The 20,309-nt window shown below is 40.3% G+C and overlaps 1 protein-coding gene across 1 annotated transcript in view; it reads left to right on the top strand.

Moving 5' to 3' along the window:
- The window catches only part of LOC128697771 (chitin deacetylase 1-like), a 70,299-nt gene extending 59,839 nt beyond the window's left edge, over positions 1-10,460 (top strand). The window contains exons 4-5 of the mRNA XM_053789678.2: positions 4,762-4,911; positions 8,313-10,460. Of these exons, the coding sequence (XP_053645653.1) occupies positions 4,762-4,911; positions 8,313-9,466 (1,304 nt within the window). The 3' untranslated portion in view covers positions 9,467-10,460. The remainder of the gene's footprint in view (positions 1-4,761; positions 4,912-8,312) is intronic.
- Positions 10,461-20,309: the final 9,849 nt, after the last annotated feature.

The raw sequence follows: 20,309 nt of genomic DNA, 5'->3' as shown, positions 1-20,309 counted from the left end.
CTAGGTGCTCCACCACTCTTCTGGTAATCTTCTCCATGACTTTGCATACTATGCATGTCAATGATACTGGTCTGTAGTTTAATACTTCGTGTCTGTCTCCTGTGTGTTGTGTGTGTATGTGTGTGTGTGTGTGTGTGTGTGTGTGTGTGTGTGTGTGTGTGTGTGTGTGTGTGTGTGTGTGTGTGTGTGTGTGTGTGTGGTGTACGTGGTGTGGTGTACGTGGTGTGGTGTGTGTGTGTGGTGTGTGTGTGTGTGTGTGTGGTGTGGTGTGTGTGGTGTGTGTGTGTGTGTGTGTGTGTGTGTGTGTGTGTGTGTGTGTGTGTGTGTGTGTGTGTGTGTGTGTGGTGTAGTGGAGTGTAGTGTGGTGTAGTGTGGTGTAGTGTGGTGTGGTGTGGTGTGGTGTGGTGTGTGTGTGTGTGTGTGTGTGTGTGTGTGTGTGTGTGTGTGTGTGTGTGTGTGTGTGTGTGTGTGTGTGTGTGTGTGTGTGTGTGTGTGTGTGTGTGTGTGTGTGTGTGTGTGTGTGTGTGTGTGTGTGTGTGTGCGCGCGCGCGCGTAGTGGGCTTGAGCCACAATTGCGTCACAGGCCTCAGCACTTGACACATCATAACGTATCAAGAGAACAGTGCCACGCCCAATAAATGTGTCCACAAAAACAGTTACAGTTACTTACATTTTGGAATTTCGACCTTGTTGGGAATCAAAACAAATATACTTTCTCGCTTGAATGATACTTATTATAGTACGTTCCCTATTTTTGTCACGGTAATTAAAGTTGATGTATACAGAAGAGATTATAGATTCAAGGCACCTAACCCATCACCTGTTGAAAGGCACAGCTGTTCGATGCTTTAATAATGTACACATATAAATTTATGAATTTATTCCATCTATATTTTATAGAGTTTCCTGAATTACTCCGGCATTGGACAATGTTTATTTTTAACCACAGAATATATGTGATCATGGTCTTAGTATTGCTGGTTTTACTTTTGAAACCATATTTTTTTTACTTGACATGTTAAAATGTAGCCCAAATGTTTTTATTGTTTCAGAAGAGGAAAATGTTGCTACCAGGTAATAATGTTATTACTCAGGATGCACGAATATGTTAAACATTAACATTTTGGTGCAGCACTTATATAACACTACACACATGTATTATGACACTGTACAATACAGGTACGTTGATGAAAAAGAAACACTTGTGCAACACATGCACATCCAGGTGTTACACGTGTCTTTTTTTTAGCAACGTGCATGTGTAACGTACAACACCCCTGTGTAACACTCACATATACACAACACCCTTTTTTAAAACCCTCATCAAAACTCCTCATACACACAAAGTACGTTCAACGCAGTCACGTACGCACACACGAACACACACACACACACCTGTGCTGTTCTTGGTATATGTGAACGACATAACTGAAGGGATAGACTCAGAAGTGTCCTTGTTTGCAGATGATGCGAAGTTAATGAGAAGAATCAAATCGGATGAGGATCAGGCAGGACTACAAAGAGACCTGGACAGGCTACAAGCCTGGTCCAGCAACTGGCTCCTTGAATTTAACCCTGCCAAATGCAAAGTCATGAAGATTGGGGAAGGGCAAAGAAGACCGCAGACACAATATAGTTTAGATGACCAAAGACTGCAAACCTCACTCAAGGAAAAAGACCTGGGGTTGAGTATAACACCGAGCATATCTCCTGAGGCGCACATCAATCAGATAACTGCTGCAGCATACGGGCGCCTGGCAAACCTACGGATAGCGTTCCGATACCTCAGTAAGGATTCGTTTAAGACTCTGTATACCATTTATGTCAGGCCCATACTGGAGTATGCAGCACCAGTTTGGAATCCACACCTAGTCAAGCACGTCAAGAAATTAGAGAAAGTGCAAAGGTTTGCAACAAGACTAGTCCCAGAGCTACGGGGATTGTCCTACGAAGAAAGGTTGAGGGAAATCGGCCTGACAACACTGGAGGACAGGAGGGTCAGGGGAGACATGATAACGACATATAAAATACTGCGCGGAATAGACAAGGTGGACAAAGACGGGATGTTCCAGAGATGGGACACAGACACAAGAGGTCACAATTGGAAGTTGAAGACTCAGATGAATCAAAGGAATGGTAGGAAGTATTTCTTCAGTCATAGAGTAGTCAGGCCGTGGAATAGCCTAGAAAGTGACGTAGTGGAGGGGGGAACCATACATAGTTTTAAGGCAGGGAGAGAGAGGACCTAGTAGCAATCAGCGAAGAGGCGGGGCCAGGAGCTGTGACTCGACCCCTGCAACCACAAATAGGTGAGTACAAATAGGTGAGTACACACACACACACACACACACACACACACACACACACACACACACACACACACACACACACACACACACACACACACACACACACACACACACAGAAAGTGCAAAGGTTTGCAACAAGATTAGTTCCAGAGCTAAGGGAATTGTCCAATGAAGAAAAGTTGAGGGAAATCGGCCTGACGACACTGGAGGACAGGAGGGATAGTGGACACATGATAACGACATACAAAATACTGCGTGGAATAGACAAGGTAGACAGAGACAAGATGTTCCAGAGAGGGGACACAGAAACAAGGGGTCACTCTAGGAAGCTGAAGACTCAGATGAGTCACAGGGATGTTAGGAAGCAGTTTTTCAGTTACAGAGTGGTCAGGAAGTGGAACAGTCTGGCGAGCGATGTAGTGGAGGCCCGGTGGCCTGGTGGCTTAAGCTCCCGCTTCACACACGGAGGGCCCGGGTTCGATTCCCGGCGGGTGGAAACATTTCGACACGTTTCCTTACACCTATTGTCCTGTTCACCTAGCAGCAAATAGGTACCTGGGTATTAGTCGACTGGTGTGGGTCGCATCCTGGGGGACAAGATTAAGGACCCCAATGGAAATAAGTTAGACAGTCCTCGATGACGCACTGACTTTCTTGGGTTATCCTGGGTGGCTAACCCTCCGGGGTTAAAAATCCGAACGAAATCTTATCTTATCTTACCATACATAGCTTTAAGACAAGGTATGATAAAGCTCATGGAGCAGGGAGAGAGAGGACCTAGTAGCGTTCAGTGAAGAGGCGGGGCCAGGAGCTGAGTCTCGACCCCTGCAACTACAATTAGGTGAGTATAATTAGGTGAGTACACACACACACACACACACACACACACTTGTGTAATCCAATTCCCCAGTGGATCTCATATGAGGATGGGGTAAATTAATGAGGGGGTAATGAGTGGAGAAGAAAGTGGAAAGAGTAAAGGAGGAGGCCGCTAAGAGCGAGTCAGTGTACACGAGTGGGTGGAGAGGGAGGTAAGAGAAGGGGGAGAATGGAGCAGGTGGCAAGGATTAAGAAAAGAGTTCATACTGAAGAAGGGAAGCGGGAAGAGGAAGAAGACAGAGGAAATTTAAGAGAAGTAACAGAGGTGGAAGGAAAAGTAATAAAGTGGATGTAGGAGTGAAGGGAAAGTAGAGAATATGATGAAAAAGGTAGAGGAGAAAGTAGGGCATGAAATGTAAGGCTAGAGGGAAGAGTAGGGAAATGAACTTACGAATAGAGGGAAGGAAGTGACTGAATGAATGGGAGAAAAATAGGAAAGTAGATGTAGGAGTGGAGAGAATGGGTAGGAAGCGAATGGTGGAAGGAGTTATGGAGGAAGGAGTGAAAGAGGAAGGAGTGACGGAGGAAAGTGACGGAGAAAGGAGTGACGGAGGTAGGAGTGACGGAGGAAAGAGTGACGCAGTGTAGTATTTTATTCTATATAATAGTAACATTGTGGGAATAAAAGTTAGCAGTGTTTCCCGTCGAGGAGCTGGATGAGGAAAAAAACAAGTTTTCAGACAGCATAGAGTTAAAAAGTGAGTGGATGAAGAGGAAATAGGAATAGGTAATAAGAGTAAAGAATAGGTGGTGAAGGCGGAACATGTTTAAAGCAAGGAAGAATGAGTGAATAGAGGAGTAATGGATGGAGGGCAGAGGAAGCAGAATAAAAAAGTAAATGGACTGAAGAGATTGGGTCTGAAGGAACAGCAGAGGATACACTGAGGTAGGAACAGTAGTGTAAGGAGACAAGGAGTAGAAATGGATAAAGGTGAAGATTAAGACTGGAGTTAGAGATTAAACCAGGTGATAGGGATGGATGGAACATATGAGTGAAGTCACAGCCAGGTAATTATTTAAGCTATGTTTTGCGCAAAGTAAATGCTCTTAAGTTTACCTTCGCTCCTTTTTGTGCATACTCATTAACTTAAGTATCATTGCAGAGCCTCATCCTGAGCGCTGAAAATCTCTGGGTGTGAGAACTACCTTTGACTTACACATGGTGGTGGTCTGAGATATAGAATTAACGGGCGAGGTGCCTGAGCACCCATAAGCACCTGGCTGTTGATAAAATGCACGAACCTACCTTATTTGATAAGGATTATTTTGTCAAAAGAGCTGAGCTTGTGTTCATATTTATATCTGCGAAAATCAGTCCGCACATAATGAAATTATTATATTTCGTATTTGATAAGGAGTAATAAAAATTTGGCACTGGTAGGTTAGATCACAGTAAGTAGTTAGTCATAGTAGGTAAGATTACGTAAATTTTACCAAGATTAGGTTAGTTTATTTTTTAAGCAAATTAAAAATTTCTTGCTAAGTCCATTTTTGTTAATATTTTTATTATTCGATAAATTACATTAAATTAAGCTCTTCAATAAAATACAACACTTTTTCTGCTCATTCGCAGAGCCTACCAAGGCTAAACCAATGCTGAACACGGAGGAACCCATCTGCCCGGCGGGTCAGCTGGCCTGCGGCGATGGAGTGTGTCTCTCCCAGACACTCTTCTGTGACGGCAACTTCGACTGTGAAGATCAGTCCGATGAAAACGCCTGCAGTAAGTTCCCTCCAGATTGTGTAGTTGCTTAGAGCTATTCCAGTTTTTATTCTGAATGGTTAGTAAACATACCATACCCCCGGCCGGGATTGAACCCGCGGTCATAGTCTCAAAACTCTGTTACTACGTGTACGTTCTGGATGGCTGTTTAGCGAGTGGAAGGACTACTGCTGCTCTTTACATTATTGCTGTTACTGACTGGATAATTTTGAGTATGCTAGAATTCTGTTTGGCATGTTTGTGAATACGCTGGCTATTATGCCAACTTCTGATATGATGTTTATGGAACATAACGATCGTTTGGCTTGTTTTGAATACTGCCTACATTTTGGATGAACTATAGCAGCGAGTGTGTCGATGCCTCACTATACATTGAATTATTGACATACGAGTTATTATGCTATTATGATTAAGAGTCAATGAATTTACAAAAGTCTGTCAAAACATTTCTCATTTGTTACATATCATCTATAGACCTTATTTAAATTTTATACAGAATACACATATCGGCAATGGTAAGGTAAATGTGTTATTAGTTAATGAACTACAGATAATCACGTATTTACCTTACCATTGCTAATATGCTATTAAGTAATGTATATAATTTAAATTTTTGTTTGTGTGTCACTCTCTTAGTGTTCTTTAACCATACTGGGATATACCTGGAGGGTGTTCCGGGAGTCAACGCCCCCGTGGCCCTGTTCGTGACCAGGCCTCGTGGTGAATCAGGGCCTGATCAACCTGGATGTTACTGCTGGCAGCACGCAAACTGAAGTACGAACCACAGCCCGGTTGGTCAGGTATTGACTTTAAGTGCCTGTCCAGCTCCATTTTGAAGACAGCCAGGGGTCTGTTGGTAATCCCCCTTATGTATGCTGGGAGGCAGTTAAACAGTCTTGAGCTCCTGGCACTTATTGTGCTCTCTCTTCGCGTACCAATGGCGCCCCTGCTTTTCATTGGGGGGGATATTGCACCGCCTGCCGAGTCTTTTGCTTTCATAGGTCCTCTAAGATCTTCCAAGTGTATATATCATGTTTCTTCTCGCCTGCGTTTCAAGGGACTTCAACCGTTCCCAGTAATTTAGGTGCTTTATTGTACTTATACGTACAATGAAAGTTCTCTGTATATCTTCCAGGTCTGCAGTTTCGCCTGCCTTGAAAGGGGCCGTTAGTGTACTGCAATATTCCAGCCAAGAAAGAACAAGCGATTCGAAGAGACTCATCATTGGCTTGGCATCCCTAGTAAAGAAGGTTCTCCTTATTCATCTTATCGTTTTCCTAGCAGATGTGATAAAAACATTGTTGTGGTCTTTGAAAGTAAGATTCTGACATCACATTAGTTTCTCGCTCTACTGTATGGTTGAAATTTCTTTTATACTCTGATCCAGTTTTTATTTCCTCGAGTTTTCCATTGAAATTTGTCTACATTGATCTTCATATTGTTTTCTGAAATCCATTTAAAAACTTGGTTAATGTTCGCTTGGAGATTTGCAGTGTCCTCAATGGATGACACTCATACAAATTCTGGTATCATCAGCAAAGGAAGACACAGTACTGTGACTTACCTATCTATGTCAAATATGAGGATGAGGAACAGAGCTTTTCACTGTAGCCGCGTCCGACTTTGCTTACTATTACTCTTTGAGTTCTATTTGTTAGGCAGTTATAGACCCATCTACCAACTTTTCATGTTATTCCTTTATCACGCATTTTGTGTGCTATTACCCCATGATCGAGGGCTTTCGCAAAGTCTGTGTATACTACATTTGCATTTTGTTTGTCCTCAAGTACATCCAAGACCATGTCATAGTAGTCCAGAAGTTGTGAGAGGCAGGAGCGACCTGCTCTAAACTCATGCTGCCCTGGGTTATGCAATTGATGAGTATCCAGGTGGTTAGCGATCTTGCTCTTAGAACTCTATTAAAGATTTTTATGATGTGGGACGTTAGTGCTATTGGTCTGTAATTCTTTGCAATTGTTTTACTGTCATTTTTATGGAGTGGGGCTCTATCTGTTGTGTTTAGTGACTGTGGGATGACCCCTGTGTCTATGCTATCTCTCCATAAGCACTTGAAAAGGGTTTCTTGCAGTTCTTGATGAACCAGGAGTTCCATGAGTCTGGGCCTGGGGCAGAGTGCATAGGCATGTCATTTGTTTCGTTTTTGAAGTCCTGTAGTGTTAGGGTTATATCCAAAATTCTTGAATTAAGCATATTTTAACCATACCCCGGCCGGGATTGAACCCGCGGTCAGAGAGTCTTAAAACTCCAGACCGTCGCGTTAGCCACTAGACCAGCTAGCCACAATAAGATTCGTCCAACTAGGTATATTTCTACACCATAGGAAGGTTAGCACAGGCACCACTGTGACCACAAATGCAAGTTTTTACAGACGAATCTCCAGCTAGCGTGGCCGTGACGAACTCTAGCTCAAGTTCCCTCACTGCCGTCAACATGACTCACGAAATCGTAATGACACGATTGCAAACAAGCCATACCCCGGCCGGGATTGAACCCGCGGTCAGAGAGTCTCAAAACTGACCGCGAGTTCAATCCCGGCCGGGGTATGGTTTGTTTGCAATCGTGTCATTACGATTTCGTGAGTCAAGCATATTTTATTTCGCGATTAAAAAAAAATCATGTAGGTTATCGACCCTTCGTCTGATTAACGGCTCTTTGAACATTGAGTCATACTGGGACTTTAGTATCTCACTCATTTCTTTGCTGTTATCTATGTAAATCCTATCTCGTTGAAGCAGGGGCCCAATACTGGATGTGGTTTCTGACCTAGATTTGGCATAAGAATTTTTTTTTTTTTTAATTTTTATTTATAGTTTTAAGTTTTTCCTGTGTTTCTTGGCTACTGCATGATTCCTTAAGTTTAAATTCGATGTTCTCTTTTTCTCTAGCCAGTGCCTCCTTCCTTCTCTCAGATATACTGGCCCCTTTCAGCAACTCTGTGATTCTTCGCCTTCGCCTGTAGAGGGAGCATCTCTCTCTTTCTAGTTTACATATTCTCTTCTCTTTTCCTTAGGGAATTGTGCCTTGAGCATACCACAAGTGCCACAGAGTTAATTCTTTCTAGGCAGAGGTTCGGATCCGTGTTGTTTAGGATATCTTCCCAGCTTGTTTCATTTAGAGCATGGTTAATTTGAACCCACCGTATGTTTTTGAAAGTTGAATTTGGTGAATTCACCCTTATAACTAATCTAATTTTGCTGGTCATGAGCCCTGCGCATACACGTCTGTACTTCTGTTATGTTGTAATCCGAGTTTATTGTCTTTGATACTGTTATATTTCGTACTAGATCATTTCTAGTGAAGATAAGGTTAACTGTATTTTCCATTCTTGTTGGTTCCACTATTTGTTAACTTTATTATAATTTAAACATATTTTTCCTTAGGCGTGAATGAGGACCCAAACCGCGCACCTGAGTGTGACAAGCAACAGTGTGTTTTACCAGACTGTTTCTGTTCGTCGGATGGCACCCGGATCCCCGGCAACTTGGAACCCACGCAGACGCCACAGATGATCACCATCACCTTCTCTGGTGCTGTCAATGTCGACAATGTCGACCTCTACCAGGAGCTCTTTAGTGAGGACCGCAAGAATGCTAACGGGTGTCAAGTGAAGGCCACCTTCTTCGTGTCCCACAGGTACACCAACTACTCAGCCGTGCAGGAGCTACACCGCAAGGGTCACGAGATCGCAGTGTTCTCCATCAGTAACCGCGAGAACCCCGATTATTGGACCTACGGAACCTACGACGACTGGCTCACTGAGATGGCGGGCGCTAGACTCATCATTGAGAGATTCGCCAACATTACCGACAACTCCATCATCGGTGTGCGCGCCCCCTACCTCCGAGTGGGTGGTAACACGCAGTTTGAGATGATGACGGATCAGCTCTTCATCTACGACGCATCCATCACGGCCTCACTGAATAGCGTTCCACTGTGGCCCTACACCATGTATTTCCGGATGCCACATAAGTGCCACGGCAACGCCCAGAACTGTCCTTCCAGATCTCACCCTGTTTGGGAGATGGTCATGAACGAGTTGGACCGTCGTGATGATCCACTCTTCGATGAAAGACTCCCTGGCTGCCACTTCGTCAGCTCCTGTACCAATATTCTTACCGGAGAACAATTCACAAACTTCTTGGAACACAACTTTCAGCGTCATTACAACACTAATCGTGCCCCTCTTGGCCTCCACTTCCACGCTGCCTGGCTGGAGAGTAATAAGGATTTCAAAAAAATACTTATCAAGTTCATCAACGAAAAGACTGCTCAGAATGACGTATACTTTGTGAGCATGTTGCAGGTGATCCAGTGGATGCAGAACCCCACTGACGTCACGGGAATCAGGGAATTCGAAGAGTGGAAGGAAAAATGTGACGTCAAGGGTCTTCCCTACTGCTCGCTACCCAACACCTGTGTACTTAAGAGCCGGGAGCTGCGAGGCGAGACCCAAAATCTCTTCACCTGCATGGACTGTCCTCGCAGCTACCCCTGGTTACTCGACCCCACCGGCGATGGTCTCGATCTCGTATAAACTCAGCAATGGCATGGTTATAACTATCGTACTGAACGCTGTTCCTTCCCCTAAGAACCCGTTCACGGTCTAATATATGAAGACCTGACAGGGACCATTTCAAAACATTCAGTATAGAATCTAGTCCTTTAAATGAGGGGCCCGGTGCCCGATTTCTTTGGTGTTTACGACGTTAAGACGTCTGCTCTGTTTCTAAAACTACATAACTTTCCACTTTTTCATACGTTTAAAATTCCAGAGAGTAAGTATATTTTTATCGCCATCATCCCATACTGAAATGCAAGCCTACTTTGCCGCTCTCATTCTACTGTCAGCACAAAACGCTATCACAATACGCCAACATTCATCGCATTCTCAAAAGCTGTAACAGTGCTTGGATTTCGTGTTGTCTATTATTTTCGTGTCTCCATATTCTCTTAATTTTTTAGTTTTCCATTTATTTAAAGAAGTTTTCACAGCTTATTCATGAAATTTCACCTCCTAGCCCAGCTAGCATCGTTAATTTCCGTTGAACTTGCCCCCTTCCCCCCCCCCTTCGTTCTATCAATCCTTACACTTAATCTGCTCTTCCCATCACCTCCTCTCTCGCACAGTGTTCCCGCCCTGTCATCCTCACTAAAAGATCAGTAACCAAAATAAAAATACTTTATTGACTGTTTTATTACCTACAAAAGTGAAGACAATTCTAGTTCTAGCCGTCCTAGCCTCGCGGTAACATAATTACCTTTTTAAGTTTAATATTTATTTTTTTAAGCTGTCCTATTGCTAACTTATCTAATTTTCCCTTAAAATCATTCATAAGGAGACTTATTTTCCATTTGAAAATAAATCTCCTTATGCATACAATCTTCAGAACGTTCTCAACATCATATATTGGTCTCTCAGATTCCTACTCAACAATCCAACAAGCTAAAAAATATATAAAATTCCCACAAGATAAAAAATAATTACCCCACTGAGCAATGTAGTTGTTAATACCTGTCTAGAAACTCTGTTCAAGTCCCTGGCTTTTAAAAATAGCTGGAAAACTACTGTACATATGGAAAAGTGAATATATATATATATATATATATATATATATATATATATATATATATATATATATATATATATATATATATATATATATATATATATATATATATATATATATATATATATATATATATATATATATATATATATATATATATATATATCATTAGTTCCTTGATAATGTGAGAAATCACGAAAGCACTTGGAATTTCACTTCTTTTTTCGCAGTGGTTGTTCTATATATATATATATATATATATATATATATATATATATATATATATATGTCGTGCCGAATATGTAAAACTGGTCAATTAGCAAGAACTCATTTAAAATTAAGTCCTTTCTAAAATTTTCTCTTATACCTTTAAAGATATATTTTTTTCATTAATGTTAATGCAAAAATTTTTAATTTTGCACCAAAAGAATCTTAGAAAACTTACGTAACCTTATTATAACAAGAACAATTTATTTTAGCCTAACCCAACTAAATATATTTTAGATTTGTTTACAATAATTTAATACTAAACAAACACAGTGAAATATAATTTTTTCGTTAGGTTCAGAATGATTTTGGCGAAATTATTGCATACCCAAATTTTCGCTTGTCTTATGTGGCAAGATGAGCGTTGCTATTTAAGCCAAGATCGCAAGTTCTGCCTATTCGGCACGACATATATATATATTGGAGGCAAAGAGGGGAATGTATGAGAGTATAGTTTTACCAACGCTCTTATATGGGTGTGAAGCATGGGTGATGAATGTTGCAGCGAGGAGAAGGCTGGAGGCAGTGGAGATGTCATGTCTGAAAGCAATGTGTGTTGTGAATATATTGCAGAGAATTCGTAGTTTGGAAGTTAGGAGGAGGTGCGGGGTTACCAAAACTGTTGTCCAGAGGGCTGAGGAAGGGTTGTTGAGGTGGTTCGGACATGTGGAGAGAATGGAGCGAAACAGAATAACTTCAAGAGTGTATCAGTCTGTAGTGGAAGGAAGGCGGGGTAGGGGTCGGCCTAGGAAAGGTTGGAGGTGAGGGGGTAAAGGAGGTTTTGTGTGCGAGGGGCTTGGACTTCCAGCTGGCATGCGTGAGCGTGTTTGATAGGAGTGAATGGAGACAAATGATTTTTAATACTTGACGTGCTGTTGGAGTGTGAGCAAAGTAACATTTATGAAGGGGTTCAGGGAAACCGGCAGGCCGGACTTGAGTCCTGGAGATGGGAAGTACAGTGCCTGCACTCTGAAGGAGGGGTGTTAATGTTGCAGTTTAAAAACTGTAGTGTAAAGCACCCTTCTAGCAAGACAGTGATGGAGTGAATGATGGTGAAAGTTTTTCTTTTTCGGGCCACCCTGCCTTGGTGGGAATCGGCCAGTGTGATAATAAAAAATATATATATATATATATATATATATATATATATATATATATATATATATATATATATATATATATATATACTTAAATTAAATTGCAATAAACAACTGTCAATAAACAGAGGGGTGAATGGGGAGGCGAACCGCGGCCTGAAGATCGACAGTAGCTCTAACGATCAAGCTGCTCGCGAATGGAGGGGAGGGTGAGGGGTAAGAATAGATCTAATGCTAAGGCTTCTGGGCCGAGGGAAGGAGTTCAGTTGGGTTGCAGTTGGCAGCCTCTGACGGAACATGATACAATAAGTGTCAGTTTCGAATCTTCCCTGGGTAGCTAGATGAGGTGAGAGATGGATTGTTAATGTACAGACAGCGGTTCGCCTCCCCGTCCACAATGAATAAATAAATAAACAATATATATATATATATATATATATATATATATATATATATATATATATATATATATATATATATATATATATAATAGGGGTCCACCTCTGGTGTAAATTGTGGGACCCATAGCCTCGGAGAAGTGGATAAAAAGTCTTCAAGGAAGAATATTTGGATTTCTTCCTGAAGCCGTTTGAATATTCCACTTCCCCTACCACCCCATCTTTACATATATTTTTTTTTTACCAATAGGAATATTTTGTTACATAATATGGTACAGAAGATTTAAGAGATACATTGTTGATATAAAGGTGGCATATAAGGTACATGTTGTTACGTGTGTATCACCGATTATAAAGCGAAAATCTCATCCAGCTCCTCAGAGCTGGGGCGTGTGCCCAAAATACAGCAGGCATTACCCCTTTGAACAGCCGCACTGAGCCGTTAATATACTATTGAAAACACAGCTCTAACCAAAGTCCTAATGTAAACAATGTACTAACAGCTCATAAACTCGTATATAAAACACTAAAATTAGTACGGTGAATAACAGTGCAGAAGTAATGAAAAGGGATTCAGAAACGTTTTCTGTGTTGTTAAAATCTAAGGTAAGTGTTCAGTTAAATGGCAGTGCTCTCTACTTGCACCTTAAGAGGACTTTGTTGAGAGAAGGCCAATAAGGAAAGACCTACACATGTATTCAGAGATGCAGTGTTTAAAGTGTCGCAAGCTATACTATATACAGCCAGGGCTTGTATTCTCTGTATAGCCAGGGTCTGTCTTCTTTATATAGCCAGGGTCTGCCCTCTATGTATGACGCTAGGTTAGTTAAGATTCGCCAGGAAACAAGTGTTTCCTGACGTGAGTCTTGGTCATATAATGACCCACCACTGCAACTTTTGGTCATATGACCGAGACCTTCCGCTGGTTCACCGGTCTACCCCTTTACGAATTGATACCTATGAGGATCAGTCACTTGCACATAGCCAGGGCTTGTCATCTATATATAGCCAGGGTCTGTCCTCAACACGTAGCCAGGGTATGTTATCTATACATAGCCAGGGCTTGTCATCTATATATAGCCAGGGTCTGTCCTCTATATATAGCCAGGGTCTGTCATCTATATATAGCCAGAGTCTGTCCTCTATATATAGCCAGGGTCTGTCCTCTATATATAGCCAGGGTCTGTCCTCTATATATAGCCAGGGTCTGTCTTCTATATATAGCCAGGGTCTGTCATCTATATATAGCCAGGGTCTGTCATCTATATATAGCCAGGGTCTGTCATCTATATATAGCCAGGGTCTGTCATCTATATATAGCCAGAGTCTGTCCTCTATATATAGCCAGGGTCTGTCCTCTATATATAGCCAGGGTCTGTCCTCTATATATAGCCAGGGTCTGTCTTCTATATATAGCCAGGGTCTGTCATCTATATATAGCCAGGGTATGTTATCTATACATAGCCAGGGTCTGTCCTCTATATATAGCCAGGGTCTGTCCTCTATATATAGCCAGGGTCTGTCCTCTATATATAGCCAGGGTCTGTCCTCTATATATAGCCAGAGTCTGTCCTCTATATATAGCCAGGGTCTGTCCTCTATATATAGCCAGGGTCTGTCTTCTATATATAGCCAGGGTCTGTCATCTATATATAGCCAGGGTCTGTCCTCTATATATAGCCAGGGTCTGTCCTCTATATATAGCCAGGGTCTGTCATCTATATATAGCCAGGGTCTGTCCTCTATATATAACCAGGGTCTGTCCTCTATATATAGCCAGGGTCTGTCATCTATATATAGCCAGGGTCTGTCCTCTATATATAACCAGGGTCTGTCCTCTATATATAGCCAGGGTCTGTTATCTATATATAAACAGGGTCTGCCATCTATACATTGCCAGGGTCTGCCATCTATATATAGCCAGGGTCTGTCCTCTATATATAGCCAGGATCTGTCCTCTATATATATAGCCAGAGTTTGTTCTCTATATACAGCCAGGATCTGTCATCTATATACAGCCAGGGTCTGTCCTCTATATATAGCCAGGATCTGTCCTCTATATATATAGCCAGAGTTTGTCCTCTATATACAGCCAGGATCTGTCATCTATATATACCCAGGGTCTGTCCTCTATATATAGCCAGGGTTTGTCATCTATATGTAGCCAGGGTCTGTTATCTATATATAAACAGGGTCTGTCATCTATACATTGCCAGGGTCTGTCATCTATATATAGCCAGGGGCTGTCCTCTCTACATACCCAGGATCTATCCTCTCTATATATAGCCAGAGTTTGTCCTCTATATATTGCCAGGGTCTGTCATCTACATACGGACAGTGTGTGCTCTTTATATATGGCCAGAGTCTGTCTACTGTATGGCCAGGGTCTCTCTGCTATATGGCCAGGATCTGTCTATGTAACCAGGGCCGGTTTTTTCATAAGGCCATGGTCTCCTTTCTATATGGCCAGGGTTTGTCTTCTATATATATATATATATATATATATATATATATATATATATATATATATATATATATATATATATATATATATATATATATATATATGGAGAGAGAGAGAGAGAGAGAGAGAGAGAGAGAGAGAGAGAGAAAGAGGGTGACCCTACATATGGTCAGGGTCTGTCTGCTATATGGCCAGGATCTGTCCTTAAACGGCCAGGATCTGTCCTTACATGGCCAGGGTCTGCCCTTATATGACCAGGGTCTGTCCTTATATGGCCAAGGTCTGTCCTTATATAGCCAAGGTATGTAATATGGCCAGGGTCTGTCTTCCTATGGCTAGGGTCAGTCCTTATATGCTCAGAGCCTGTCCTTATACGACCAGGGTATGTCCTTATATGACCAGGGTATGTCCTTATATGACCAGAGTATGTCCTTATAAGTAGATACTGTTCTGAAATTTGGGGAGGCAAATAAGATAAAGGTGAATACGAACGCGAAACTGATAGTAGAAATTACTTTAACGAGTAATAGATAGCCTCTCTTTAGCGAGGTCTATGTTCAACACCCCACCCGTCCTTTCACTTTCTTTTGTTAAATGCGGTTAGATTCTGCTTTGGGAATGACGACCAAGAGTAAATTTTTAGTATTGACAAGGAATAAGATGTAATCAGGAATCAAAAACCCCACGACCAGAAAACCCCTTTAGTAACTGGGGCTTCAAAAATTATTCTCATGTGGCATCTAGGTTTATGAAAGAAATAGTCAGCAAGTGCTCATTTTCATTAAACGATTTTAATGATATTTTTTAGAGAAAATAATATATATACAAGTTCATGACACTATTGTATAGACCAGCTGTTCCACAACCTGTGGTCTGCAGCAACAATAGTACTGAGGGTCCGTGAGGTAGGTTCACAGTTTCAAGAGGCTGCAGTATTCAAAATCTGCAGATATAGTCAGTTTTTTAGACGCTTGTTTAAACTGTTAGTCTTATTTCATGGGCTGCCGAATGGAACATACCAAACCTCCGTCTAACAATGGTCAGGTTTCATTTATTACAACTTTTTACGTATGTCTTTCAGTTGAGAGATGATACTGGGAAAACTAGTTTGCTGTTAGTTAATAAAATCGACTTGAATAGACGGACCTTTCAAAAACTTAGGGTCCCTGGGAAAATTAATTTAAATACAAGGGGTCCATGGTTTTGAAAAGGTTGGGAACTACTTGTATAGATCTTCACACTTCACACCACAGGGTATATACACCTAGAGATGTATATAAGGGGTAGATACACGACGTGCATATAACTCAATCTATATGCATACCTTTCACTGTACATACAGGGAGTTTGTTTCTGTTCCTTTATTAAGGATCATACTATCCTTGATGTTAGTGTATAAGTGAACGGCCCGCGCGTGCCGGCGAAATCATGTATTGCAACTTTTACAAGCTCATAAAATTTTTGAAGACCCTTAATTAAATCTATAATAGAGAATTCATAGTTCTTTAAATATTTTTTTCTTGTTAACATACTATGATTTTATTTTTAGCTCTAATGCTATTATGTCCTGTCTTCATTGTTACCCCATTAAGTTCCATTTCTCTAAACTGACATTTTTTTCAGCTAAAAACACAAATAATTTCTTCCCTCACATTATATTTCACAAAGTAAATTGCCCAACAGTCTCGTGCCATCCGTTCAAGTGTTCACTTTACCCTGTCTAACATTTGCACTTTCTACTTCTGAATGTCTTTCATCTAAACAAAAACAAGGTATTTTTTCCCTCTGTATTCCTTCACTGTCTCCAAAACTTCTTTTATTGTCATTCACTTTCTTACTGATCCAGTCAATACACTGCAAATGTTTTCAGTATCTATTCTTAGCGGCTTTTGTGAGAGGTTAACAGACATAACCCCCTCCCCCCCGACAGCCACAGCTTACACTCTTCCTTCCGGCTTCTTAACTCTTACGCAGTATTTCTGCCTTCAGCTTCTGATAACTTTAAATGTCCTCCCTGATGATTATTTTACACTGGATAATTTTCTCTTGACATTTACTTCCGTTGTATTAACGGTCCATTTTCTGAACGTGCTCAGTGTCGTTGCTACGGTTGTTTTGGGAGAAGAGAATCAGGGTCAGTGGCAACAGTGCTAATTATGTCTGTCACGGATACCTAGTGTTGACATTTTTTTCATACCTATTCTCATTGCTTTCTCTCTTCTTCAGTTCTTTTATCCCCTACTGCCGTTTCTCATTATAAGAAATAACTATTAACAAAGATTTAGACCTGGCACATTGCACCATATCACATAGCCTCTTCCTATTGAAGAGGCCAAGTAACATGACACTTTGATGCTGGTTCCTGAGCTTTGTTAATAGTGATTATCTATTATATTCTTTCTTGTTACTGCGAGATTATCCTGCGTCCACTCGCACCTGCTTTCATAACAACACGGAAAGAAAATAATAGTTCCTGGGAGTGGATGGATCTTTGTGTCTGAGTAATGAAGTGCACGAGGACGTGACAACTGTGCTTCAACAACTAGTCAATGAGCTTCAGTGGTACTCTGGGAAACTAAGTTATTCTACAGAATTTTGGCTAGGGGTGACCCAAGAACAAAGTCACACCTGAAGGTCAAATAGAGGGTAGCTGAGACCTTCCCGGGAAAGTTAATTTGCTTGGTCATCTTAACCTGTCCTGACATAAATAATATTCACTATCTATGATTATGAAGTAATATTTTTACCTACACAACTTCCAGAATATTCTCAATATTTCGATGCATTCTCATCCTTTTCTGATATTTTGATAGGACTGAACCCGGTGAATCTAAAAATCTAATTAAACGTAGTGAGGAATTATTTGGGAAATATTTTCTTAATATTTTAACTGTCCGTCTACTGATAGTAAAAAATATTTTTAAAATTTATCAGAGATGAAAGCTTATATATCTACGTTGTTCCGGATTCACAAAGCTTCAGTTCTTTTCAGATTTATAGTCTTCATTGAGGACAATTATAATATACACGTAAAACACTAAATCCATGTGGGTCATTCACCGAAATGTGTGTTGGAGGCTCGAGCCTCCGTCTAATAGCTGCGAACAGAAGTGCTACCATTCAGTTTGGAGAAGCAAATTAATATTAAGAGTGGTAACAACACAGTATTATTATGTTGCTCACACGCCTCAAGACACTAACAGCTCTTGAGGTTATATTATTCTTTACTTGATGTAATTTTATTTACAGTCACAGTACGTATTGCATCAAATGTTTATACTTCTATTTGAATTTTTTTCTGTTATTTTTATAACAAACTTTTATTATTGAGAGATATTGACAAAGAAAAATCTAGTTTTAAGTTAAGTATAAATTAATGCATATTTTTTTAAATTTCTTGTAAATATGTGAAGGTAAACATAATACATTTGTTGTAAATAACGTGTACCAAGGCAATAAATGGGTGGTTCAAGCTATTTAAAATATAATTAAATTACAAAATAAAAATAAATTAAGGCATTGGCCTTGAGGATGTTTTGAGTATACATTATAACAGTATCTATAAAGAACATACAGCTATGCCACAAAAGAAGAAATGTTCAATTTTTGAAAGGAATTTCTTCCAAAAGAAAAGTCATGTAAAATCTTAAATATCTATTTCAATAACATCTTACATCTGCAAGCCGCATAAACTGAATATGTTACAGTAGAAGATTATTGCCTCTCAGAAGAATTTATGTTTCTACCGAGTGTAAATTACTGTCCATATCAGAGGTGCAATAATTTTTATATATCAGGAAATAAACCTTTCATCAATTCTTTTTTCCATCCCACCGGATGTGTCTGAAATGTGTTGATGTCTGTCTTCTTGTATTTTTCATCAGGACTCTTAAAGTTCTGTAAAATAATTATATCCATTTTTAACAATCTCTGTTTCGATTGCTACCTTTATTTTGTGCACCTTCTATTATTATAGTGTTCAGCTGGTTTGTTGGTTAATTGGGTATGAAGCCTATCAGCCAGGTGAGGGTCATTAAGGATGCACATAACCTGTTCACTACCAGTCAAGAATATTCTAAGCCCTAGTATAAAGATTAAAGTAAACGCTCCAGTTATACACATGAAGATACAATCCCTCGGTGTAAACTAGACTATTGTATACGATTGTCTTTATTAAAGATATAAATAAAAGATTTCTAGCCAATTTTTAGTCCTACAAATTTTGTTTATATAATCGTCAACACATGATGATTTTCCTTTCTTAGAAAATATGAAATGTAGATAATAGAAACAAGTTATAAAATTAGGAAAAAAGTTTCATTGAATTCTAAAGTGAATAACAGACAGTAAGGGGAATGATTTCATAATTTTTGCTGCTGCGAGCACCTGTATGCGCTTGCATGTGTGTACATGTGCATTTTTGTGCTTGCAAGCTGCATGAGTTTGTATGTGCAAATTTACATGCGTGCACAAGTGTGTGTATGCGTTTACACGTTGGCATGTGCATGCGTTGACATGTATCTGCTAAAACGTTGCATATGCGTGCATATGCTTACAGGTTTGTATGTGTATGCATATATATGAATGCACTAACACACTTGTATGTGTGTGAACGTGTATACTTTCACACTTAAGTGCGTGTTCAGTGTGCTGGTCACCACACCTGAAGTGAAACGAACTTCTCAACTGTAGCCTTACAGGAAGTACCATTTGTGTGTATCTCACCAGGCATTACACATGTAGTAAAATATTTGTGGTAAAATGTGTTTGTAGTACAACAATTTGTTTTCTGCAATGTTATGTAATACCGTACATTGCTAGATTTACTCACGTTATTTTACATACAATGCAAAAAAATAATTGCAAAAAAGTTTCTTTGCAACCAAGCTTAACTTGCTTAGATTTAATTAATGTTATTTACTGTCAATTTAAATATGATCATTACAGGGTCCTCCTCGGGACCTCACAGAAAGTGAAAGTATAGTTCTTATTCCCAGCAGCTGTAAATGTAATGATAACGAAAGTGTAATGAATACGTGTCAATGTTTAAATGCATCTCACATGTAGAAAATAAGACAGTAATGGAAACTGAGACTGTATATTTTGGCTCTCAACCAGGATCTTCATCAGCAGAATGTTCGTAGGAAAGCAGCAGCAGCAGCAGCAGCAGCAGCATATATAAAGGTAGCAATTCAGGTAAAAAAAAGCGCTGCAGTAGCCCTAATGAGCCAAAATAACAACGAGAACACGTATAAATTTTATATAACTATATTACTAACTTATCCTTGGTCGGTAAGTTTGGTTCCGGAATATTTTCCTTCACCCCAAGTTTAGTCGCGGACCTTCATCTCTGATGCCACGTCCAGACTAAAATCTTCTTGAGAAAAGGAAAGGAACAAGATGGGAAGGAGGAGGAGTCACTGGGAAGGCGAGATCAAGCAATGAGAGGATCGAGTTATATCACTTGACTGAGCATCCTCGACTCTTCCAGTTCATCAGTGTATTCACCAAGATGTGCTGACAGACTCCGGCCTCGGCTGCGGCCTTGTGTCTTAGCCTAAAATCGACTGGCATTGATTGTTCC

Source organism: Cherax quadricarinatus, chromosome 31 (assembly GCF_038502225.1).
Source record: "Cherax quadricarinatus isolate ZL_2023a chromosome 31, ASM3850222v1, whole genome shotgun sequence".
Classification (NCBI taxonomy): Eukaryota; Metazoa; Arthropoda; class Malacostraca; order Decapoda; family Parastacidae; genus Cherax; species Cherax quadricarinatus.
The sequence above is the reverse complement of the archived record's forward strand: the minus strand, read 5'-3'. Positions and strand labels throughout refer to the sequence as shown.